The following is a 26,044-nucleotide window of genomic DNA, read 5'->3' as shown; positions in this document are numbered from 1 at the left end:
TGCATAGGTCATTTTCATCATCAAGTGTTTACCATGGTGAGGCTCAGTACCAGACACTGGGGCTGGGGCTCAGGTGGGGAACAAAGGCCATTAGAGGCAGCTGTGGCCCTTGGGGCCCCATGATCTACTGGGGCATGTGGGGTGGGCACTGGGTTGGTCTCCTAACTTTGTCCTCTATTGTGGTGTAGGGTAAGTATCCCCAGTAACACAGCAACTACTCTGATTTTGCACTCCATTCCCACCCATAGCTTATGTGCTTTGCAGGTGACATGCTCACTTTCTGAACCAGAGGCTGAACACTCATACTAGACCATAGATAACATCTTAGGGTCCAGCATATGATGATTTGGACTGAAGAAGGCATTTGTTGGTGGCTCCTAGGAAAAATGTTTTTCTTTAGGGTGTGTAGCTTACAAAAATCATGACAGGCTCTGCTGCAGCTCTATTATTTCCATGAAGAGTCAAGCTGAGGATTGAGCCAATATGTAAGAAAGGTTGATGAAGCTGGAGTCTTCATCAAACCTCATGTGATTCACCCACGGAGTTTTGAGTAGCTTATACTAATAAAGCCTCCTACTGTGTAAGCTAGTTTGAACTGGATTTTTAGTTGCTTCTATCATAAACTAAGAGGATGTGACAATAAGCAAACCTTAAATGTGGGTTGGCTGAGAAAAATGTTCATGCAGAGAGCAGCAAGGATGTCTTTACTCAAACTAGGAAGACAGAGAGCCTGGTTTAGCAAAATAGCTGGTATGGTGGGACTATTGTATCCTGGAATACAGCCCTTCTGAATATGAAACATAACATTTGGAGAGCTGATGGGAAATATTCAGGATGTTGACTACTTCTGGTAGTCTTCATCGAGGTTCTAGAAGATTCACACTTAGGGGGAAAGTGGACATTTGAGGGTGGAGAGGGATGAAGTAGAGCTTTGCTAAGACAGAGCCTTTTTGCCTGTGGCCTGCAATCTAAAGTGACTGGACACTGATAAGAAAGTCCTGCTGGGTTGGAAAGCTGATTTTTCTTGCTAAAGTTAGAACATAGGCAACAAGTTGGGTGACTTAGCAGAAAAAAATGACTAGAGCCCTGGAAAAAACATTGCCCTAGTTCCCATATCTCTTCTGAGCATCTTGTCTTAAGGATGTCAAACTTGATAAAGGGAACAATTGACCTATTGTGAGGATGCAGCTTGGATACAGCTGGGGGGAAAGAAACAAATTTGGGGTACCTCCCCACTTCAGAGATGAAGGAAGATGCCACTAATATGAGGAGCAGGGCAGTGGGCAAGGCACAGAGGATACTAAGGTCAGTCTCTCAGTTCATACTACCAGCTCATGAACTTGAATAGAAGAAACCCATTAATTTCTTTTCTTTTTTTTTAAGTATATTTTATTGATTATGTTGTTACAGTAGTCCCAAGTTTCTCCCCTTTTCTCCCCTCTGCCCAGTACCCCCTTTCCCTCCAGCAATCCCACACCTCTTAGTTCATGTCCATGGGTCGTGCATAGAAGTTCTTTGGCTTCACCCTTTCCTATATTATTCTTTTTTAAAAAATATGCTTTATTGATTATGCTGTTACAATTGTCCCAATTTCTTTTCCCTTTGTTCCCCTTCCTCCAGTTGTCCCCCCCTTAGTCAATACCCATTGATTGTGCATATAGTTCTTCTCAACATCTTTCTATCCACTCCCTCCTACTATGCTTCTTAATTCCTGTATCATCTCCCTCTTTCACCCCTTCCCCCTTTCCATTGACCTCCCCCCAGAATGTTCCCCATACCTATAATTATTTTCCCACTCTTGTGACTACTTAGTCTGCCTTTGTTTTGGTTCCCTAGCTTCTCTTGTTGGTTGTTGTGATATAGTTTTCATTTTAATGTTCATAGTTTTGATCCTCTTTCTCTTAAACAAGTCCCTTTAACATTTCATGTAACAGTGGTTTGGATCTGATGAATTCCTTCAGTTTTACTTTGTCCTGGAAGCACTTTCTCTGCCCTTCTATTCTGAATGACAGCTTCACTGGATAGAGTAATTATGGCTGTAGGTTTTTGCTTTTCATTACTTTGAATATTTCTTGCCAGTTCCCTCTTGCCTGCAGAGTCTCATCTGAGAAATCAGCTGATAGTCTTATTGGGACCCCTTTGTACATAATTCTCTTCTTCTCTCTTGCTGCTTTTAAGATTCTCTATTTATCCTTAATTTTTGAAATTTTAATTATAATGTGTCTTGGTGTGGTTCTCACCGGGTGCAGTTTTTCTGGAACTCTCTGTGCTTCCTAGACCTATAAGTCTATTTCCTTCTCCAAGTTTGGGAAGTTCTGCTTCATTATTTTTTCACATAATTTTTCAATTTTTAGTTCTTCTTTTTCATCTTCTGGCAACCCTATGATTTGGATGTTGGCCTGCTTATAGCTGTCCCATAGGTTTCTGAGTCTCTCCACATTTTCCTCACTTTTTGTTTCCTCTTTCTGCACTGGTTGACTGTTTGTTCCTTCCCTATGTTCCGATTTGTTGATTTGATCCTTGGTTTCTTGCCCTCACCACTAGTTTCATATGTGCTTTCATTCATTTCATCAGGGCTAGACTTCATTCCTTCCCCATCTTGTTTAAGATCTGCCGTCAGGTCTGTAAGCATTCATGCAACCAAAGCTCTGAACTGAGCTGCTGAGCTGTTAGATTAGATATTTTCTGTCTGGTTAGCTGCGTCACCGGGATCTCTTTCGTGATCTGTGCCATCATGACAGTTTTCTGTTTACCTTTGCTTCCTGGGCAGGGCTGTCACGCCCCCTACGCTATAGGGGGCAGAGCCCTGTGCACTCATCACTGCCAGGTGACCCTTCTCACCACACTGTGGCATTTTGTGTGGGGGCGGGGGTCCAAGATGGATTCCTGCTGCTCACTCTCCATTGAGAGACCGGGAGCCTCCTCCTCCATCCCCACGCCCTCTGGCCCTCACAGTCTGAGGCAATGGGGGTCTGCCTTCCCTGGCATTGGAATTGCTAGCTGATGGGTTTGGTCTGAGCTGGGGTGCTCCCCAGGTGCTTCTTGCCTTCCCTTAAATACAGATGTTTCTGCTTACTGCTGTCCTGCTGTCATTGCTGCAGCTGCTGCCACCAGCACAGCTTGACCTCTCCTCCCTGACTTCACCCCTCCTACCTGTACGGATGAGCATCATTTCTTTATAACTTCATACGTTGGACTTCCATGTAGCTTTATTTTCTGGAACTTATGGTTGTTTCTGGTTTTGCAGTAGTTGTATTCCTTCTTAGTTGTGGAGGGGGACGGAGCATGTCTGTCTAGGCCTCCATCCTGGCTGGAGGTCTCCTATATTATTCTTATCTTCCCCTGTCTATTTTGTACCAACCAATTATGCTTCTTAATCCCTGCACCATTTCCCAATTTCTGCCTCTTCCCCCTCCCAGCTGATAACCCTCCAAATGATCCCTATACCTATGATTTTGCTCCTATTCTGGTTTGCCTAGTTGGATTTTGTTTTTATTTTTTAGATTCAGTTGTTGATAGTTGTGAGTTTGTTGTCATTTTAGTGTTCATAGTTTTGATCTTCTTTTGCTTAAATAAGTATCTTTAACACTTCATACAAAAAGTGGCTTGGTAATAATGCACTTTTTTAGCTTTACCTTTTCTGGGAAGCACTTCACCTGCCCTTGCATTCTAAATGATAGCTTTGCTGGATAGAGTAATCTTGGTTGTAGGTTCTTGCTTCTCATCACACTGAATATTTCTTGCCAGTCCCTTCAGGCCTGCAAAGTTTCTTTTGAGAAATCAGCTGATAGTCTTATAGGCACCCCTTTGTAGGTAACTCTCTTCTTTTCTCTTGCTGCCTTTAAGATTCTCTCTTTATCTTTAACCTTTGGCATTCTAATTATGATGTGTTTTGGTGTGGTCCTTTTTGGGTCTAGCTTGTTTGTGACTCTCTGTGCTTCCTGGCCTTGTATATCTATTTCCTTCACCAAATTTGGGAAGTTTTCCTTCATCATTTTTTCATGTAAGCTTTTGATTCCTTGCTCTTCCTCTTCTCCTTCTGACACCCCTATGATTTGTATGTTGGCACATATAAAGTTGTCCCAGAGGTTCCTAAGCCTCCCTCATTTTTTTCAGTTCTTGTTTCCTCATTTTGTACTGGTTAACTGCTTTTTAATTCCTTATATTCCAAATTATTGATTTGAACCCTGGTTTCCTTCCCTTCACCATTGGTTTTGTGTGGATTTTCCCTCATTTCACTTAGCATAGCCCTCACTTCTTCTCTTATGCATTTGCCATACTCAAGCATATCTGTCAAGCCTGTGAGCATCTTTATCACCAGTGTTTTGAACTCTGCATCTGTTAAGTTGATTATCTCCTTATCTGTTAGGTTAGGTTTCTCCCGGTCGCTTAGTTTTCCCACTGGAACTTTTATCTGTTCCCCCTTTTGTGCCATACTTCTCTTTCTCCTCAGCATAACAGGTGCCTGTGTTTGTTTGTCTGTGTCTTAGATAGAGGTGTCACTTCTGTTACGTTGTAAGGGGCAGAGTCTTAGGTATTCATCAGTACAGGGCGACCTGTTTTACAACATTGTGAAACATACATTGTGGCACTGTATGTGGGGGAGGGGTCAGAGAGGGAACAATGCCACTTGTTTAGCACTTGCCCCTTTTCCAGGCACTTCTCCCACTTTCGTATGGAACTGGCGCCTCTCTAGCTATTGCCCTGGCCATCGTTCCCAGAGTAGGTGGGTCCCCAGACATTCTAGGACCATGGGGGGCCCTTTAAACAAGCGGACTCTGTGGAGAGACCAGCAGTTTCTTCTTCCACTCCAACCCCCACTGGTTTGCACAGTCAGAATCAATGAGGCTTGATATTCCCTGGTGCTGGGACCGTGAGGTGCTCGGTCTGGTCAGAAGCTGGGAACGTTCCCCAGGTGTCCCTCCCCACTTTTTAAATGTGTGATTGTGCTTTCTGCTGGCCTGCCACAGCTGCTGCTGCTGCCACCGCCACCACACTGCATCCTCTCTGCCCCGGCTCCACCCCTCCTACCTGTCTGATGAGTATTTCTTCTTTATATCTTCGTTTGTTTGATTTCCATGCAGCTCGATTTTCTGGAACTTCTGGTTGTCTCTAGTTTTGAGGTAGTTGTATCCCTTCTTAGTTGTGGAGGGAGACCCAGCATGTCTGTCTAGGCCTCCATCTTGGCTGGAAGTCCCATTACTTTCTTAAGGGAGCTGAATCATCAAAGAAAGTGGCCAACTATGATCTTAGATTTCCCATCACTCAGAACAATCTCTGAACTTTTACCTAGAAGAAGTGAGGTGTTAAAACAGTGACTCTCCTTAGAAGGCATCAGCCCCATGCCCACTCAGATTTTAACAAAGCTGTAGTCAGAGGAAACAGACTCAAACCCAGAACTGGGGGCTGCTATCTTATTTGACTGAGGAATTTGCTTTACCACCAGGACAAGAATCCTCATTACTTCCTCAATATTGTATGTGTTATTGACCAATGACAACTGAATTTGTTCCCCATTCTTCCCTTCTCCACATGAAGAATTCCCATTCTGGAAATGCTTATTGCAGCTATACTGGGTTTTCCTTGGCATTGCTAGCTATGCTGATGATGGTGAACTTCAGAATTTAGTTCATAGGTTACTATTCCATGAGTAGCTACTTTGAGACATGATGGAGAGTATGATGCATCTTCCAAAAAATATGACCTTGAATTGAATCCAGTAACTGGCTGAATCATAGGACTTCACCATTTGGGGAAGGGGTTGAGGGTTTTTTTAGCTAAGTGTGGCTGTTTCTGATGATTATGTAAGGGAAGGTGAGTATATGAATGTTGGTTCAACAAAAGGGTGGACTTCAGAGGGATGTTAGGGTTACTGCTCTAATATCCATCTCCTCAACTCTGAATAATAATCCTGATATTGTTTGGGTAACTGTGCTTGAACTCATAGCTCACATGTAGCTTATAGAAAGCCAAACTCCACTCCCAGGTCTAGGATTGGTGCATACAGGTAACGCTAAGCTTACACAGTGATTTTAGGAAGGCCTTTGAGACTGAAAGAGGCTCTGCTTAGAACTCCTCAGAAATATGTTCTCTCTCTCTCCTTCTTTTTTTTGGGGTGCCATTGTTGGGGAATATAAGTGCTGTAGCAGTCATTTTGCCGACATGAGGGGAAACAACCAAAACTGAAGTAAACACAAAGAGGAAAAATTGAAAGAATCAGAGAAATAAAGCTGTGACCTGATTATACCATACCTACCTTTACCCTTAGGCTTTTGTTATATTGTCTTTTTTAATACTTGATCCAGTTTAAGAGTTTTCTGTTACTTGTAACCAAATAGCCAATTATTATAGAATGTGATAGATCTGAAAAATAAAAGTATAAAAAAGTGTTGGGTGACAGAGAAAGTAGGGTAATTACCTGAAAGAAGCAATGTTTCTTTAAGCACTGAAGATGGAAAGAGTTGAAAAGGATTATTGCAATTCTTAATATTAAACACAACCTTTTATTAGGCTCCTCTGTGGCCATCACTAGACATCTCTTAGTCCATCCAAGTGGAAATCGATGTGTAAAGGCCTTCAGAATGTGCTGAGCATGATACCTGGCACCTGAAAGTCCCTAATCAATTTGGGAGGTGAAAGGAAACCTGCCATCCATCCCACCCAGTCCCTCAGTAGGCTGAGGGAGTTCCCTGTCTCCTCACACTGTGAGCAGCCAGGTACTTCTTAACCCTTTTCTTTCACTGCTCTTGCAGAAAATGGATCACATGTCTCCTAGGTTAAGAGCTTTTCTGTCTGAACCCATTGGAGAAAAGGATGTTGTCTGGATAGATGGGATCAGCCATGAACTTGCAATCAATTTGGTCACCAAAGGTTTCAATAAGGTAATTCCATTTATCTTATTTCTCCAACTTTTCTTCCCAACCTCTCTTCCCCTACTCCTGCCAGATGGCAGTCACTGCCTCATGTTCCTGTAAGTGGCCATGAGAGAGCAAAGCTACCACTTGGCAGGGTGCCACATGCTTCTGTGCTTATGACCCCACATGCTTGGGCAGCCTCTAGGGCCAGTTGGTGATGGAAAAATTGATTCTCTTTGGCTCAGAGCAGCTGAGTCAAGTATGATTTACTTGGTGTTCAAACACCCAGGGGTTAACAGAGATGAGCCAGCCACTTGAGTCTGGGGATTAATTATTGGGATTGGTGATTTGGGTTCACTCACCACCTGCATTAAGAGTCCTGTGGAGCCTCATTTCCTCACCAGAGCACCAGCCTGGTGATGGCAGGTGGAGTAACAGGATGTGAGTTGTTCAAAGATGTCACTCACAGCCCAAGAATGGCCTCAAGGATATCTAATGGCATCTGAGCATTCTTTTTATGTAAGTGTTTCTATGGTGCTATTATTATAAGGCTGCTTGGAACTTTAGGAGAGAATGGGAGATGGTCCCAATGAGCACCCAAAGAAAGTGAGTACATACAGAGGTGGATGGAAATTTACATAGAGCCTTGCATGCTCCATCAAGAGGGGCACCAACAATAGAACTATTGTTGCTTACTCCCTTCAGTTTTCAACATCAGTCAACACTACCAGGCAGAAATATAATGCAGAAACACCCAACAAGGCTGGAAACTACTGCATGCATGGCTGAAAATCAGTTTCATTTGCACTGGCGCAGTGTGCAGCTGTTTCCAGGAGGAACCTGAACTACTGGGCCTGTGATTTTCTGATTGACCATGTTGCTTTGCACTAGGTGTTAAATATTCTGAAAATCACCCCAATCTAGCAACCAATTTAGTATCCAATAGGTGGTATTGTTAGGAAGTTGGAGCTGCATGATTGAGGTACATTTGATTCTTTACTCTGGGGTGTGGTGTGTTAATTCAGTAACACTACAGCAAGCATGGTGCATGTGTGCCTAAACAGAATTGGGGGTATATAACTTTTGATTCACTAGACTTAGATACATGTATGAATTGAGATTCTGATTAGAATCATCTCTCATGAATATATCTGGTCACGTGACTCCTTGGCCCATCACTGTCACTTGCACATTCTTTTTTTGTTGGAAATTGAAAATAAGTGGGGTTAGTGAGCCAAGAGTATTTTGCTTGTGTGTAAGTGGGTTTTGGTCAGAACTGAACCAGAACTCAGGCTAGAGTGAGCAGAGGGGAGTGCTGTACTCTCCAGGAGAGAAAGAGAATATAGTTTTATTTTTTAAGATTTTATTTATTTATTTTTAGAGAGAGGGGAAGAGAGGGAGAAAGAGAGGGAAACATCAACTGGCTGCCTCTCACATGCCCCCAACTGGGGACTAGGCCCACAACTCAGGCATGTACCCTGACCAGAAATCAAACCAGTGACCCTTTGGTTTGCAGGCTGGCACTCAACCCACTTAGCCACACCAGCTGGGGCTTAACTGTGTTTTTAATGAGGATTGTAGGCAGGGTGATAGACACATTTAGGACAAAGGAATAGATGACTGAGGAATTTTCAGGCATTCAAGAACTTCCTACCCAGGGTCACAGTTGTAGTCATGACAGTTTTCTTGCCCTTGTCTCATGGGCACTGGCTCTTTCTGCACTCTGAGGACCTGCTGAAATGCAGACCACGAGGCTGCCCTTGAACTACTTGCCTGACCATCAGCTCTCCGGACACTAGAGCCCAGACCTCTTGCTATGGATTCACCCAAGTCTCTTCAGGAGCCCCAAAGTCAAACATTCAGCTGCATTCTCTCTGGGTGATCTCATGCCTGCCCTTCCCTGAGGCAGTCAGCTTCAGCTTGCGGACCTAGCTCTCTACCTCCCACATGGTGACCATTGGCCACTTGTACCAGTGAGCATATGTCTGAATTGAAATGTGATAAAAATATAAAATACACAGAGCAATTTTAAAGACTTAAAAAAATTTAAACTATCTCATCAATATTTTTGGTTATAATATTACTGATTACATGTTGAAATAATATTTTAGAAATATGAGAGGAAATAAAACATTATTAGAATGAATTTCACCTGTGTCTTTCCCCCTTTTGCTGTGGGATACTATGAAATCTAAAATTATATATGTGGCTAGCTGATATTAGATTTCTACTGGACAATGTTGCTTTAGATTTAATGGCGGAAGGCCTACAAAAGAGGAAAAAATTACTGAGAAAGGAAAATAAATTATACACAAAATGCTTAAGGCTTTCCACAGCCTAGCTCTAGTTCCACCTTATATTCTTCTGTTCCTCCATGCACTCATCCCCATACTCTAGTCAAACTGTCCACAATCCACAAATACATATGTGACCCCCATCCTGAAGACTGAAGGTCCCTTTTGAAATGCACTTCCAACCACTTCAAGGTCCCCCTCACAGCCCACCTCCTCTGGGAAGTAAGTCTTCCTTTTGCTCACCCACCCTAGCCTAATGGGCTTCTGTTTCTGAAGATTTTGAGTGTTCAGTGGGATTCTTTGCTGTGACATCCATACTGTTGACTATTTTTTCTACATGTGGACCGAGAAACACACTCAGTAAGTTAGAGGTAAAACTTGCCTTTGGTGTACTTCCACACATCATTTGAGGCAGAAGTTGGTCCTATGTTCTTTGTATTCTTCCTCTCCCTATGAAAATCCCTCCAAGGAGTGAGTGACTTTCTAGGCATTTGGTAAATTCAGAATTAGTGGGCAGTGCCCCATAAAGGAAGATGCATTTCTCTGGAGATAATCTGGAGTTATTCCAATATTCCAGAGACTCTGGTTTGGCTCTTTGAAGACACTATAAAGTCACATTCTTGAGACTAAATTTTCCTCCTGAAAGATGTTTGGAAGGTCAGAGCAGAATGAATGTTCTGGGTGCCATCTGCTCCCCAAATCTCTTCTAATAACAAACCTAGTACAAGATGTTTGCTACATGTCAGGCACTGTTTTAAGTGCATCACATATATTTATTTCATTTAACCATCAAAAAAATACCCTAAGTCATATTCATCTCCATTTTATGGATGGGGAAACTGAGGCACAGAGCAGCCACATGATTCACTTAGGTCACTCAAAATAAGAGAAAAAAATTGGACTTCCGGCCAAGATGGATGCCTACATAGACATGCTGCATCTCCCTCCACAACTAGAAGGAATAAAACTACCTCAAAACTAGAGACAACCAGAAGTTCCAGAAAATCGAGCTGCATGGAAGTCCAACAAACAAAGATATAAAGAAGAAATACAAATTCAGACAGGTAGGAGGGGCGGAGCCGGGGTGAGGACAATGTGGTCTGGTGGCAGCTGCAGTGGCAGGCTGCAGGAAGTGCAGTCAAATGTTTAAAAAATTGAGAGGGTTACCTTGGGAGCACTCCCAGCACCACACCAGACTGCACAGCTCACGTTCCAGCACCAGAAAAAATAAAGCCTCGTTGCTTCTGACTGTGCAAACCAGTGGGGTTTGGGGTGGAGGAAGAAACTACCAGTCTCTCAGTAGAGTCCACTTGTTTAAAGGGGCCCCATGATCCTGAAACACCCACAGACAAAACCACTCTGGGATCGACAGCCAGGGTAACAGAGAGATGCCAGTCCCATACGAAAGTGGGAGAAGTGCCTGGAAAAGGGACAAGTGCTGAGCAAGCAGCATTGTTGCCTCTCAGACTCCTCCCCCTCACACAGCACCACAATGTGGTGAACACAGGTCCCCCTGTACTGATGAATACCTAAGGCTCTGCTCTTTACAATGTAACAGGAGCAACAACTCTACCTAAGACACAGAGGCAAACAAACACAGGAGCCTGTCAAGATGAGGAGACACAGAAGTATGGCCCAAAAGAGGGTACAGATCAAAGTTCAATTGGCAGAACTAAGCAACGAGGAGATAGCCAACCTAACATATGAAGAGTTCAAAACACTGGTGATAAAGATGCTCACAGACTGAACAGACATACTTTAGTATGGCAAATGCATAATGGAAGAAGTGAAGGCTATGCTAAATGAAATGAAGGAAAATCCACACAAAACCAATGGTGAAGGGAAGGAAACCAGGGTTCAAATCAATGATTTGGAATATAAGGAAGAAAAAAACAGTCAACCAGTACAGAATGAGGAAACAAGAATTGAAAAAATGAGAGAGGCTTAGGAACCTCTGGGGAAACTTTACATGTGCCAACATCCGAATCATAGTGGTGCCAGAAGGAGAAGACGAAGAGCAAGAAATCAAAAGCTTACATAAAAAAATAATGAAGGAAAACTTCCCAAATTTGGTGAAAGAAATAGACATATAAGACCAGGAAGCACAGAGAGTCCCAAACACGCTAAAACCCAAAGAGGACCACACCAAGACACATCATAATTAAAATGCCAAAGGTTAAAGATAAAGAGAGAATCTTAAAAGTAGCAAGAGAAAAGCAGAGAGTTACGTACAAAGGGGTGCCTACAAGGCTATCAGCTGATTTCTTTCTTCTTTTTCTTTAAGTATATTTTATTGATTATATTGTTACAATAGTTCCAATTTTTCCCCTTTGCTCCCCTCCACCCAGAACCCCCCCTCGCCCAGCAATCCCGCCCCAAGTCCATGCCCATGGGTCGTACATACAAGCTCTCCAGCCTCACTCTTTCATATATTCTTCTTCTTTTTTTTTAAATAAATAAATGATTAATTAATTAACAATAAAAAATAACAATCCCTCCCTCTCAGACTTTAGACCCTTTATAATCTTATAAAGGACAATGGGCAAAGATCTTGAGCTCCTCTAGCTGCTTTAAGCTGGACATGGTCGTCGTCCTACCTACCCTTGGGTCCAGAAATCCCTAATAAGAGTGGGGGTGTGGAGGGGAGGGTGGCCTTCCCACATGGCGAAGGACCATGCAGACTCCAGGTCAGTTGGCTGTCCCCGGACAATGGCATGCTTGATTTAACAGGCTGGCATCCTTGTTGTATTCTGGGGGCAACGGATTTGGCAACAGGGTTAAAAGACATTATTCAATTCATAACCACTAGATGACAAAAGGCAGGTATTAATTTTTCAGTGTCCCACGTTAGGGGGAAAAAAAAGGCTTCTTTGAAGAAAGGTGTGCCAGGCACATCTCACCTGTCCAAAACCCTTTTGCCCATTATACTTAGTTTGGGCTGAGGGAAACATTTTAGGATTCCCCCCTCTCAGACCTCTGGGCCCTTTCTGTCCAAGCCATTAGGATAGAAAAGAGAAACCAGTTTTAAAGTGAAGCCCACAGACCACCCCATACTTCACCAACCCAGCCACTTAGTTCAGTCAAACCGCTGAGTCTCAGAAGGCAGCACTGCAGACAGGATTAAGTGAGAGCTATATGTACAGACAATCACTCAGGTAATGAGATCATAGGCTTATGCCCTTTGAAAACAGAAAACACATGTTAATTTATGTAACATAACCCACAAACAAGTCTCTAAACCTGTAAGACTGTCTTATTGGAAAGACATCCAGTTGCAAGGCATTTGACATTCTTCTTCCCTGTAAATTAAACATCCTTGATGATACCACAGACATAGTTTAACTTTCAAATGAAAACATATTTTAAATGAAAAGGAACTTTAAAGACATTTAGCTGCACTACTTTATAGTCTGACACTGATCATTGTGATTTTCCTTGAATAACAAATTTTCTCCCTAAGATTACCCTCCTTGTCATTAAAGGGACTACATTAAGCCCATTTTTAACTTATCCTGTTCATTTGCATAAACACAACAAGAGCAGCAAATGATCACTTATGATCTTTAGTTCTGCTTTGCTGGAACTTACGCAAGGAACATTTAGGGTGACATTCGGTCTGCCCTTCAGGGCACAGAAGCTGAGTCACATACCTGGCATTCAGCCTTGCCTGTACTCACTTGTCTTTTCCAAGTCCTTCTGGTTTTGCATTGTGCCTTAAGGTCCCTTCTAACCATCTTTCAGGAAAACAACCTTCATTCCTTCCCTGGAAAGATTGCTGTGGACTGCACGACCAACCACGGTACCAGACCTTTTATCTCGTGGGCTTTTATTACTTTTGAAAGTCATTTCCTGTTCCTCAGGGCTTTTTGGTAACAACCAGCGCCCAAGCATGTCTCCTTTAGGCATGACAATCCAGCCAACATCTTGGTCAAAGAAAAACCTCTATTAACAACTGGCCTTATTAGTTTTATGCAAAGAAACTTAAGTCATTACTTACTTCTTTAGAATGCCAAACTCTGGAGGGATCAGATAGGGAGAAAAATATACAGTGTGAAGGAAAATCCTTGTCCTTCTAATATCCACTGAACTGGCATTTCCATTCTTCATATTTTCATTTTTCCCCCACTAACATTTTTTTTGTTATTCCATTACAGTTGTCCCACTTTTTCCCCCTCTTGCTTCCCTGCACCCTGTCCTTCCCTTCTCCCACATTCAGTCCCCACTCAGTTGTCCATGTACGTGGGTCATTTGTACATGTTCTTTGACTAGACCCTTCCCCTTCTTACCCTCTTCTCTCCCTCCCCCCTCCCCCCTTGTTACTGTTAGTCTACTCCTTGTTTACATACCTCTGGTTCAATTTTGCTCATTTGTTTGTGTTGTTCATTAGTTTCCTGTAATAGGTGACAGCATAAGGTATTTTTCTTTTGTTGCCTCGTTTATTTCACTAAGCATAATTCTCTCTAGTTCCATCCATGTTGTTGTAAATGGTAGAAGTTCCTTCTTTCTTTCTGCTACATAGTACTCCATTGTGTAAATGTAACACAGTTTTTTGATTCACTTATTTACAGATGGGCACTTAGGTTGTTTCCAGCACTTGGCTATTGTAAATAGTGCTGCTATGAACATAGGGGTGCATAGGTTCTTTTGAATTGGTGTTTCAGGATTTTTTGAATATAATCCTAGCAATGGAATTGCTGGTTCAAAGGGCAGTTCCATTTTTAGTTTTTTGAGGAAGTTCCAAACTCTTTCCCATAGTGGCTGCACCAGTCTGCATTCCCACCAGCATTACACCAGGGTTCCCATTTCTCCCCATCCTCTCCAGCACAAGTTGTTTGTTGATTTGTTGATGATGGCCATTCTGACTGGTGTGAGGTGGTATCTCATTGTGGTTTTTATTTTCACCTCTCTGATGGCTAGTGATGTTGAGCATTCTTTCATATGTCTATGGACCCTCTGTATGTCCTCTTTAGAGAAGTGTTTGTTCAGGTCCTTTGCCCCTTTTTTATTTGGGTTCTCTGTCTTCTTGGTGTTGAGTTGTATGAGTTCTTTATATATTTTGGAGATCAATCCCGTGTCTGAGATATCCTTGGCAAATATATTTCCCCATGTGGTTGGTTTCCTTTTCATCTTTTTGATGTTTTCTTTACCTGAGCATAAACTTTTTAGTTTGATGGAGTCCCATTTGTTTATTCTTTTCTTTATTTCCCTTGCCTTAGGAGATATATCCGTGAAAATGTTGCTATGTGGGATATCTGAAATTTTCCTGCCTATGTTTCCCTCTAGGACTTTTATGGTGTCACAGCTTACATTTAAGTCTTTGATCCATTTTGAGTTTATTCTGGTGTATGGTGTAAGTTGGTGGTCTAGTTTCATTTTTTTTTTACATGTCCCTGTCCAGTTCTCCCAACACCATTTGATGAAGAGGCTCTTTTCACTCCATTTGATGTTCCTTCTCCCTTTTTCAAATATTAGTTGACCGTATAGACCTGGGTTTATTTCTGGGCTCTCTATTCTGTTCCATTGATCTATATGTCTGTTCTTATGCCAGTACCAGACTGTTTTGATTACCGTGGCCTTGTAGTATAGTTTGATATCAGGTATTGTGATTCCTCCTGCTGTGTTCTTCTTCCTCAAAATTGCTGCGCCTATTTGGGCTGTTTTTTGGTTCCATATAAATTTTTGAAGTATTTGTTCTAGGTCTGTGAAAAATGTCATTGGTATTTTAATAGAGATTGCATTGAATCTATAAATTGCTTTGGGTAGTATGGACATTTTAATGATGTTGATTCTTCCCATCCATGAGCATGGTATATGCTTCCATTTATTTATATCTTTCTTAGTTTCCTTCTTCAGTGTTATGTAGTTTTCTGAGTACAGGTCTTTTACCTCCTTGGTTAAGTTTATTCCTAGGTACTTTATTTTTCTTGTTGCTACGGTAAATGAGATTTTTCTTTTAGTTTCTGTTTCTGATATTTTATTGTTGATGTACAGAAATGCCTTCAATTTCTGAATATTGACTTTGTACCCAGCTCTTTTGCCATATTCACCTATTAGTTTGAGTAGTTTTTCTGTGGAGTCTATCGGGCTTTCTATGTACACTATCATGTCATCTGCAAATAATGACAGTTTTACTTCCTGTTTTCCAATTTGGATGCCTTTTTTTTCTCTTTCTTGTCTGATTGCTGTGGCTAGAACTTCCAAGACTATGTTGAATAGGAGTGGAGAGAGTGGACATTTTTGTCTAGTTTCTGACCTCAGGAGGATTGCTCTCAGTTTTTGCCCATTGAATATGATGTTGGCTTCAGGTTTCTCGTATATGGCCTTTATTGTGTTGAGGTATGCCCCCTCTATTCCAATTTTGCTGAGAGTTTTCATCATCAATGGGTGTTGTACTTTATCAAATGCTTTTTCTGCATCTATTGATATGATCATGTGGTTTTTGTCTTTCATTTTGTTTATGTGGTGTATTATGTTTATTGATTTGCGAATATTAAACCATCCTTGCATCCTTGGGATGAATCCCACTTGATTGTGGGATATGAGCTTTCTAATGTGTTGCTGGATCTGGTTTGCCAATATTTTGTTGAAGATTTTAGCATCTATGTTCATCAGCAATATTGGCCTGTAGTTTTCTTTCTTTGTTGTGTCTTGACCTGGTTTTGGAATTAGGGTAATACTGGCTTCATAGAACAAGTTTGGGATTTTTCCCTCTTCTTGGATCTTTTGGAATAGTCTGAGAAGGATAGGAGTTAGTTCTTGCCTAAATGTTTTGCAGAATTCACCTGTGAAGCCATCCAGTCCAGAGCTTTTGTGTGCCGGGAGTTTTTTGATTATTGCTTCAATTTCACTAGTTGTTATTGGTCTAGTCAGGCTTTCTGCTTCTTCTTGATTCAGTTTTGGAAGACCCTATGTTTCCCGGAATTTGTCCATTTCCTCTAGGTTGTCAAATTTCTTGCCATACAGTTGTTCGTAATAATTTCTTACAATTCTTTGTATTTCTGTGGTATCAGTTGTGATTTCTCCTCTTTCGTTTCTGATTTTATTTATTTGGGTCCTCTCTCTTTTTTTCTTGATGAGCCTGGTTAAAGGCTTGTCAATTTTGTTTATCTTTTGAAAGAACCAGCTCCTACTTATGTTGATCTTTTGAATTGTTAGTTTAGTCTCTATGTCATTTAATTCTGCTCTGATCTTGATGATTTTTTTCCTTCTACTTGATCTGGGTGTTGCTTGTTGTTCTTCCTCTAGCTCTTTTAGCTGCAGGGTTAAATTTTTTATTAGAGATTCTTCTAGCTTTTTTAGGTAGGCCTGTATTGCTATGAACTTTCCTCTTAGGAATGCTTTCACTGTATTCCATAGGTTTTGGGTTGTTGTGTGTTCATTATCATTAGTTTTCAGAAACTTTTTGATTTCTTCCTTGATGTCATTGTTAACTCATTCATTATTTAATAACATGTTATTCATTCTCCACGAGTTTAAATGTTTTTGAGTTTTTTTCCTTGCGGTTGATTTCCAATTTTAAGCCATTGTGATCTGAGAAGATGCGTGATATAATTTTAATTTTCTTGAATTTTTTGAGGCTTGTTTTGTGTCCTACCATGTGATCTATCTTTGAAAATGTTTTATGTGTACTTGAGAAGAATGTATGTTTTGCTTCTTTGGGGTGAAAAGTTCTATATTTATCGACTAAGTCCATTTGATCTAGAGTGTTGTTCAGTGTCTCAATATCTTTGGTGTCTTTTTGCTTTAAAGATCTGTCCATGGTTGACAATGGGGTGTTAAAGTCCCCTACTATGAGAGTGTTGCTGTCTATATCTTTCTTGGAGTCTTTCAAAATTTTCCTTACATATTTGGGTGCTCCTAAGTTGGGCACATATATATTTATAAGGATTATATCTTCTTGATGGTTTTTTTTCCCTTAAGTATTATGAAATGTCCTTTTTTTGTCTCTTTTTATGGCCTTTGCTGTGAAATCTGTTTTGTCTGATATAAGTATTGCTACCCCAGCTTTTTTTTTCATGTCCACTTGCTTGAAATACCTTTTTCCATCCCTTCACTTTCAGTCTGTGTAGATCTTTTTTTCTAAGTTGGGTCTCTTGTAGACAGCATATATGTGGGTCATGCTTTCTAATCCATTCAGCTACCCTATGTATTTTGATTGGAGTATTTAATCCATTTACATTTAAGGTTATTACCGATACGTACTTATTCATTGTCATTTTCCCCCTTTGCACTTGTGTTCCTCTCTGTCTCTCTCTGTTTCTTCATCTTCTTACAGCACACCCTTTAGCATCTCTTGCAATGCTGGTTTGGTGGAGATGTATTCTTTTAGCCTTCTTTTGTCTGGGAAACTCCTTATTTTACCTTCCATTTTGAATGAGAGCCTTGCTGGGTAGAGTAGTCTTGGTTGTAGGCCTTTGTTTTCCATTGCTTGGAATATTTTTTGCCATTCCCTCCTGGCTTGTAGTGTTTCTGCTGAGAAATCTGATGATAGCCTTATTGGAGCTCCCTTGCATTTTATTAGTTGTTTCTCTCTTGCTGCTTTTAGGATTCTCTCTTTGTTTTTGAATATTGCCATTTTAATTATGATGTGTCTTGAATTGGGCCTGTTGGGGTTCATCTTCATTTCGACCCTCTGTGCTTCCTGGACTTGCATGACTCTTTCTCTCCTCATGTTAGGGAAGTTTTCTGTTATTAGTTTTTCAAAGAGGTTTTCTACCCCTTGCTCTTCTTCTTCTCCTTCTGGAATTCCTATGATATGGATATTATTACGTTTCATGTTGTCCTGCAGCTGTCTTAGAACCTCTTCAGTCTTGTTCAGTCTTTTTTCATTTTGTCGCACTGTCTGGGAGTTTTTGTCTACATTGTCTTCCAGCTCGCTGATCCGATCTTCTGCTTCCTCTAGCCTGTTTTTAATTCCTTCTACTGTGTTCTTCTATTCAGAGATCGTATTCTTCATTTCCTCCTGGCTCTTATTGATAGCTTCTATGTTCATTTTCATGCTGGTTTAATTTGCAGTAAGTTCCTTGTAGTTTTTCTGGAGTTCCCTGTAGTTTCCATGGAGTTCTTTGTAGTTTCCACTGAGCTCATTGAGCTTCTCCATAATTCATGTTTTGAATTTCATATCTGATAGTTTGTCCCCTCTATTTCATTTAGCACTCTTTCTGGGGATTCTACCTTTCCTTTCGATGGGGAGTTTTTTCTCTGTCTCCCCATTTTTGTGACTCCTCTTGTTTGTTGGTGCTTCTTAGAATGACCCGTACTTCCTAGATCTGCCCCTGGTGGCGTCAGATCCTGTACCAGTCTGTCCCTAGGCAGCCTGTTGGAGACTTCCAGGGACCTACTGCCTTTGTCTGGCTTCTTTAGTTGTTAATCTATTCAATCTGTGATTAGCCGACAGGCTTAAGGACCGTGGGTGTGGCGGCTTAATTCCTGTAGGCAGGGCTTTTGCTTCCTCTCAGGCTGACGCCACTTGCAGGGGAATGGTCTGCCTGCAATACTGGGGATGAGTTAGCACTGGGACCCAGTCGGCTGCTCCCCCAGTTCTCCCCTCAAAGCCACCGTGCCAAACTCTCTCCAAGTGTCTTCAGTCCTCTCTGCCTTCCTTCTGCTTGAGCCCAGGATAAGTGGAGGCCAAAATACTTTCATATGTGATTCACTTAAGAGCTCTTTTCCTCCTGCCGTTTCTCTCCAGCTAGCAAGAAACCCTGTGGCTTTTCGCTTTTCACAGCTGGATACTATTTTACTTTCCACTCTGTTGCTGCAGGCTGGGAAGCCCAGCTGGGGGTTTAGACCCTGCCCTTCTCAGGGGGAACCCCCGGCTGCTGAGCTGTTTCTCAGTCCCTTCAGCTGCCATCAGTGGGAGCCCAGACAGCCCTTCCGCATCTCCACACTCCCTACTGGTCACGTTGTGATGTACTGGCCTTTTCTGTCTCTCCGTGGTTATAAGACTTCTCTCCAGCTAGTGTTCAGTTGGTTATTCCAGATGATTTCTCCAAAATTAAGTTGTAAATCCAGACTGGTCCTGGGAGGAGGTTAGTGTAGCTTCCACTTACTCCTCTGCCATCTTTGATCTCCTCAGCTGATTTCTTAAAAGACACTTTGCAGGCAAGAAGGAACTGGCAAGGAGTATTCAATGTGATGAGAAGCAAGGACCTACAACCAAGATTACTCTATCTAGCAAAGCTATCATTTAGAGTGGAAGGGCAGATAATGTGCTTTCAGACAAGGTAAAGCTAAAGGAGTTCATGATCACCAAGCCATTACTGTATGAAATGTTTAAGGGACTTATTTAAGAAAAAGAAGATCAACACTATGAACATTAAAATGACAACAAACTCACAACTATCAACAACTGAATCTAAAAAATAAAAACAAAAACAAACTGAGCAAACAACCAGAACAGGAACAGAATTATAGATATGGGGATCATTTGGAGGGTTATCAGCTGGGAGGGGGAAGGGGGAGAAATGGGGAAATGGTGCAGGGACTAAGAAACATAATTAGTAGGTACAAAATAGACAGGGGGAAGTTAAGAATAGTATAGAAAAGGGTGAAACCAAAGAACTTATATGCACGACCCATGGACATGAACTAAGGGGGTGAGGGTGGCATTGCTGGAGGGAAGAGGGGTACTGGGAAGAGGGGAGCAAAGGGAAAATAAATGGGACAATTGTAACAACACAATCAATAAAATATACTTTAAAAAAGAGAGAGAGATAAAATTTGAATCTGGGCAGACAGGCTCTGGGACAGACAATCATCTAAGTTTAGGGTTACCCTGCATTGGGTTGCCAGATAAAATAAAGATACCTAGTTAAATTTCAGATAAACAAGTACTTTTTTTTAGTATAAATTTGCCCCAGGGAGACAGAGAAGAGAAAGAAGAAGGGGCAAGTCCTCCATTGGATTGAACATTAACGACAAGGAGTTTCAAACTGGATTTGCCAGGTTGTCATTGGCTATCAGTGGTGGTGAAGGATTAAGAGTCAACATAGAAGAGCAATTTTCAACCAGTGTACTGCAAGAATTTTTAAAATATACAGTTTAGTCTGGGGCCCTGACCTTTTTTCCTTTAGACTATCAAGTAAAGAAATTACAACAACCAACACAAATAGCAGTCTGGTGTGATGAATCAAAATTATACCTATTTTTTGGTCAGATTGGCAAAAAATATAGTTTTTGATGTGCCGCAGAATTTTAATAATTACTTTATGTGTGCCATGAGATGAAAAAGGTTGAAAATCACTGAGTTAGAGAAAAAGAGAGAAAGTTGTCCATGACACAATGAAGTCTTGTAGCTAAGTGCGTTCACTGTAGGTGCTGAGGAGCTGGGACCTTTTCCAGGAGTATAGAAGCTTGAGAAGGAAAGGGCTGAGCCTCCATATCACTGTTTGAAAGGTTAAGTATCATAGCGAAGACTGGAATTTTTCACTAGCGTGGATGAGGGTCAGCTACCTAATTTGTGGGACCCACTGCAAAATGAAGATGTGAGGCCACTTGTTTAAATATATTAAGAATTTCAAGATGGCAACAACAGAGCATTAAACCAAGTAGGGCCTTCTGAGTGCAGGGCCTGGTATGACTGTGTGGGTCACAACCCTGGTGCAAACCTGGTGCAGACACAAATATTGCTACTATTTAACAAAAAATTGACACAACAAACTGTAGAGTGGTTCAGACCTGCTCATTGTTTGGACTTGGACTTGAGGGCAAGTGTGCCATAATTTAGCCATGTGGGCATGGCTGCCACCAGAAAGACTGAACACACCTGGCTTTGAGGTTCTTACTGTCCAAGGTGGTGGGAGCGTGGGAACGCCTGCTCAGGGTTTCCATTTCTCTACTTCACCACTCAGTCAGATTTTTCTGAGCCTTGGCCCAAGGACAGAGAAGGGCAGTTTCTCTTTTCCAAAGTTAGGGGCTGGCTTTTTGGAGCCAGCAGGGTCAGCTTCCCTTGGCAGCAGGGTGAAACAAACTAACTCTCCCTCCCCACCGATGGAAGGGAGCAATGTGAGACTACAGAGAAAATGAAGAAGGGAGCATCAGGTTGCAACTTGGCTCTAGAGACTGCAAGAGGAGGCCCTTCTTCCTGCAACATTCCTGAAAAGTTTAGCTCTGGCCCTGGTACCATGCATTCCCTGGTCTTCTGGCTGCTGAGGCTGGTGGGGGCATGGAGGCTCCGATACCAGACCAGTGGATGCCATCAGTAAGGTCTCCAAAATGGCAGAGAACTCCACAGATCCCTGGCCAGACTGTGGATGGTTGGGATGTGCAAAAATGGGGCTGAGGAAAACAGAAGTCTTAACCTTCTCTGTCTGGAGAATAGGGCAGGACACCTATGAAGATGAGAGGGATTAAAATGTACCAGGGGGTACACATGCTCCTGGCTGGCGGTACACCCAACTCTGCAGATTTGTGAATAAACTCCTTGCTTTGCTGCTGAAGTTCTGTGTCCCAGTAATTTATTGTGAGCATTTCTAACAATTTGGGGGCTCATCTGAAATCCTCCGCCTGTGTGCGGGAAGGGGCTCTGAGCTGAGGCAGGGAAATGTGTCCTACCCACTTTGGGGTGGCCTGCTCGACCTAGTGCCCACCTGCCTCACAGTGTCTGGAAACGGACCCAAGACTTCTTGTTGGAATAGAAGTAGAACCAACGCAGTGGGGGAAATAAAAACAAACACCATGGTAGCCAGGCAACCTCGTGCATGGGCCAAGATAAGAAAATTGGGTTAATTACTGCCTTGGTGGTTGGGCATCCTTGGCGATCGAATATGTGTGTGTGGCTGAGGGCTGTGAGCAAGAAACTTCCAATATGGGGGGTTGAGCTCATGGGTTTTTGTGCAAGAAATCTCCAGTATGGAGAGTTGAGCACACAAGGCATGGGCAAGAAAGCTCCAATACGGGGGGGTTGAGATCATGGCATTTCCCTGTACAAGAAATCTCCAGGAAGGGGGGTTGAGTGTACGGGGTCTGTATACAATAAACTTCCAGTATAGGGGGTTGAGTATACAGGGTGTGAGCAGGAAACTTCCAATACGGGGGGTTGAGCTCATGAGTTTCTGTTCAAGAAATCTCCAGGAAGGGGGGTTGAGGACACAACCAGATTCAGCCACAGCCACAGAAATCAGCTGAGGATGGGAAATAAAAATTCTAAGCCTAAGGAAACTAAAGAATTAGGGAAAATGTTAGAGCATTGGGGAGAAGATCCCTGGACCCAAAATAAGGGGGAAAAAATGTACCAGGGGGCTGGAGCCCACCAAAGGCCTTCAGAAGTACCACTAACTACCATCATTATCATCAATATTCTCTCCTTGGACAAAGTTCTGTGTTTCTTGATCTTGTTATACTCACATTGGTACTTCCACATCTACTTTAGCAATTAGCTTAATTAACATCCAATAAATTTTAATTTTTTAAACATTCAATTAAAAACATCTCAGTAAAATGCATCACTGAAAATTCAAGAATGCTTATAAAGTAAAATGAGATTGTTCTAAGCAACTATACTGCTTTTTAGGATGATTAAAATAGCAGTTTTAAATGTCCATGAAATCCTGTTTGTTTCTTTTTTTTTCACCAACTGGACCCCAAACTCCAATGCTCAAATGTATTATATGACTGAGATTCGACTTTAATTTAATTTCTCTTTTAAAAAATATGTTCCCTTTGGTCAAAATGAAGTTTGCTTTGTTTTATAGAACTGAAAGTAAACAGATACCAGTGGGTTTTCCTGGAGATGGCCCAGAACTTAAGGTATGGACACTGATTCTTGTCCATTCCAGGCTGGAGAGCCCCCAAACCACTCTGAGAGGTGGGCATTTAACATGACCTCAGGTCTGCAGGCTTCACTGTTTGGTGGCTGGGCCAATCTGTGGTCATAGGATCTTAGCTGTCTCTCTCTCCATATGGTCCTTGCTCCTCATCAGAGTGTTGATTAAACTGTTAAAAAGAAATGAAACATTGTGGGGCAAGTAGTTAGAAAACTAAGGATGCCATAGACCAGGAATCTTGGGATCTTTATTTTATATGTGTTTTTCATCCTCAGAGACTCTTCAAAAGGGAAAGATGGATGTGTTTTATGCCTTCTGCTCCACCCACAGGGCTGTGTATCCAGGATAATAAAGGAAATTACACTATTCTCATGCTTTCATATTGAACTCACTTAGTTCAACTTGGAAAGCATACTATGTGCCTTCAAAAGAAGCAGAAATTGAGGCCCAGGTTCTGTGGGTTCTCACACAGAAGCAAATTAATACTAAGATGCCCTTTATCTGCTAGTCCTGTGGCACTGTCTGGAGATGGTAATGAGTGTCACAATTTGGGGGAGTGGGGGTGTGCTACTGGCATCTAGTGGGTAGAGGCCAAGAATGCTGCTAAACTTCCTATAATGCACAGGATGACCACCCTCCTCCCCAACACAAAATTATCCAAAATGTCAACAGTGTCAAGGGCTAGAAACCCTTTGCTAGAATAATTGAGAAAGTAGTGGAATGGAAATGTCTAAGAGTGTGTGTGTGTGTGTATAAGAGAGAAATATAAGATCAGAGGCCTGAAAGGAGTATCAGAGGTATGCTAGGCTCTATGTTGTCCTTGGATGACCATCAGCCAGCAGAATTTGGAAATACGGGTCCCATTCCAGACTCAGTGAGTCAGAGCCTGCCTTTTAACAAGATTCCAGGTGAGTCATGCACTGCTCATTAATGTTGAGAAGGCCAGGCTCTGCTTCATCCCAGACTGGACATTCTCCAACCCTGCCCCAAGGGATGGGCACTTAATTTGGCCAAAAATCTCACCAAAGGCCTATCCCAAAATCCACATTGCCCACTCAGGATTTCAGAGACTGCCAGTCTCCCTCAAATCGAACCTGCTCTTTTTTTTATTTCCATGTGGTCCTCGTGTTGGGGGAGGAACAGCATACCTGAGCAAGTTTATTATAACCTTTCCCACTTTCCTCCCTGCCTCTCTCCCCCCCATAGGCCTACACCCTGCTGGGGCAGTTCCTTCTGATGCACAAGAATGAAGCCGAGTTTCAGAGGTGGCTCATTTGTTGTTGTGGTGCCACGGAGTGTGAGGCCCAGAAGAGTTCTAACTGCCTGAAGGAGTGGTGCTCCTGCTTCCTATAAACACACCTCCTTGCTCTGCTGCCTGGGAAATGACACGTTCTGTACCTAGACCCAGGCTCAGAGTCATTATTTTTGTTTTTAACTTTAATGAAACATACTTTTCACAAAAAGTAATTCAAGAATATAAAAAAGGACAAACACAAGAAAAATGATCGGAAGTTCACCATCCAGAAGTGACTTTCTTTCCCCTTACATGAAATCATGCCAAATATCTCAGTATATATTTATATAAAGAATGGACAATTTTTCTTAAGATGGCAATTAAATTTTATCAGTGTATTAGTTATCTATTGCTGCACAACAAATAAACCCTAAATGTAGCAGCTTAAACAATTATATCTCACTTAGTTTTTGAGGGTCAGAAAGTAGCTGACAAGTTGACCTCTCTCTCATGCTAAATGTTTGGTACATGTCATCAGGTGAGTACCATCTGTTGTAGTCACTCTGAGACTTAAGCTGATGGAGATTCCCTCTCAATACGCACTTGTATGAGTACTGCACAGTGGGAACAAGCCATGGTGAGTTACACACTGTTTCTCAAAGCCTCTGTCCAGAGTGATACCCTCCACTTATATTCTCATTTCGTTGACCATGAGAAAGTCACATGGTCGTACCTAACTTCAAAGGATCAACGATTTTCCTGAACTCAGAAAAAGTGAAAATATATAGTGACAGCAATACTCGATTAAGGTTGTTATATTTTTTCCCTGAATGTCTCACAGTTGTTACATTTCCTAAGTTTATAATATGACTGGGCTATTTCTATTGCAGTCTGCTTAACTCTTTCCAGCTTTGCTTCTTTAGCTCTCCCCAAAAAGGGGCCAAAGAGAAGAATTCTTCAGGTGAGTCAACTGGATGCCCCAAATATTTGAATAGCTACATCTCCTGAGAACTCAGGTTCTGACCATTTGTAACCTTTCCCCTCCTTTTCCTGCACAGGTTAATTCAGGGGATTAATTCTCCACTGAAATAGTCATGGTATTAGAAGTCACTAATTTTCTAAGACAGAAGCTGGTTGGTGTAGGGTACGGAGAGAGGGAAATAGCTTTGTCCATCACTCCATTTCCACATACCATGTTCCCCAAAGTCTTCCTCATGGACAATGGGAATATTTCCCATCAACCATTCATTCCCTTGTGTTGATTTTTGTCTTCCTTGAAGATAAAGTTATTAGCTCCAATTCTTCCCTTCTCCCTGTATGCCCACCTTTTTCATGGGATTTTGAAGTTCCTCCCACTAGAGACAGAAGAACTCCCAGCTCTGAGATGTAGACTTAACCAGTGTTACAAGCCCAAAATGACAGTGTGCCAGTTCTGAGCCTCATTGCACTATTCCACTTGCTCTCCTGGGCCGCTGTCAATACTGACAGAAGAGCTATGGCCAATGCCATCTTATCTGGAATGAGCTACTTAACCTCACTGAGCCTCAGTTTCCTCATCTGCAAAGTAGGAGAAAGAAGGTAACTACCCTGCCTCACAGGGTGAATTAACTGAAATAGTATCCATTAGGTATGTGGTGCATAGCAGGACCACTGTCCCTGTTCTCAAAATCTTGAGCCCAGCCTCCTGAGAACTTGTACATTGTGTAGCACTCAGGAGAGAATTCACAGCTGTGAGCTGGAAGGGAGCCCAGTTATCAGCTTATTCAATCTAGTCCAATTCTGTCCTACATACAAGTACTGGACACTGTACAACTGGTAGGGACTACTCTCTCTAATGGGTGAATAGAAAAGGAAAACTAATAAAAATCACATTACTTCAGATTTTTATTGGGATCT

The 26,044-nt window shown here is 42.0% G+C and overlaps 1 protein-coding gene across 1 annotated transcript; it reads left to right on the top strand.

Annotated features, from left to right (window-relative positions):
• Positions 1-6,755: 6,755 nt before the first annotated feature.
• Positions 6,756-24,267, top strand: BANF2 (BANF family member 2). The gene is made up of 2 exons (XM_090285194.1): positions 6,756-6,881; positions 24,121-24,267. Exons 1-2 carry the CDS (start codon positions 6,756-6,758, stop codon positions 24,265-24,267), a joined length of 273 nt encoding a protein of 90 aa, XP_090141320.1.
• The last annotated feature ends 1,777 nt before the right edge of the window (positions 24,268-26,044 follow it).

Source organism: Furipterus horrens, unplaced genomic scaffold (genome assembly GCF_987537825.1).
Source record: "Furipterus horrens unplaced genomic scaffold, mFurHor1.1.pri manual_scaffold_8, whole genome shotgun sequence".
Taxonomy (NCBI): Eukaryota; Metazoa; Chordata; class Mammalia; order Chiroptera; family Furipteridae; genus Furipterus; species Furipterus horrens.
The sequence above is the reverse complement of the archived record's forward strand: the minus strand, read 5'-3'. Positions and strand labels throughout refer to the sequence as shown.

What these genes read in the sequence shown, in the direction of transcription:
- BANF2 (XM_090285194.1), top strand. Translation starts at nt 6,756, where the DNA reads ATGGATCACATGTCTCCTAGGTTAAGAGCTTTTCTGTCTGAACCCATT. An exon ending in TCACCAAAGGTTTCAATAAG is followed by an intron (nt 6,882 to 24,120) that starts GTAATTCCATTT and finishes TCCCCCCCATAG; the next exon opens with GCCTACACCCTGCTGGGGCA.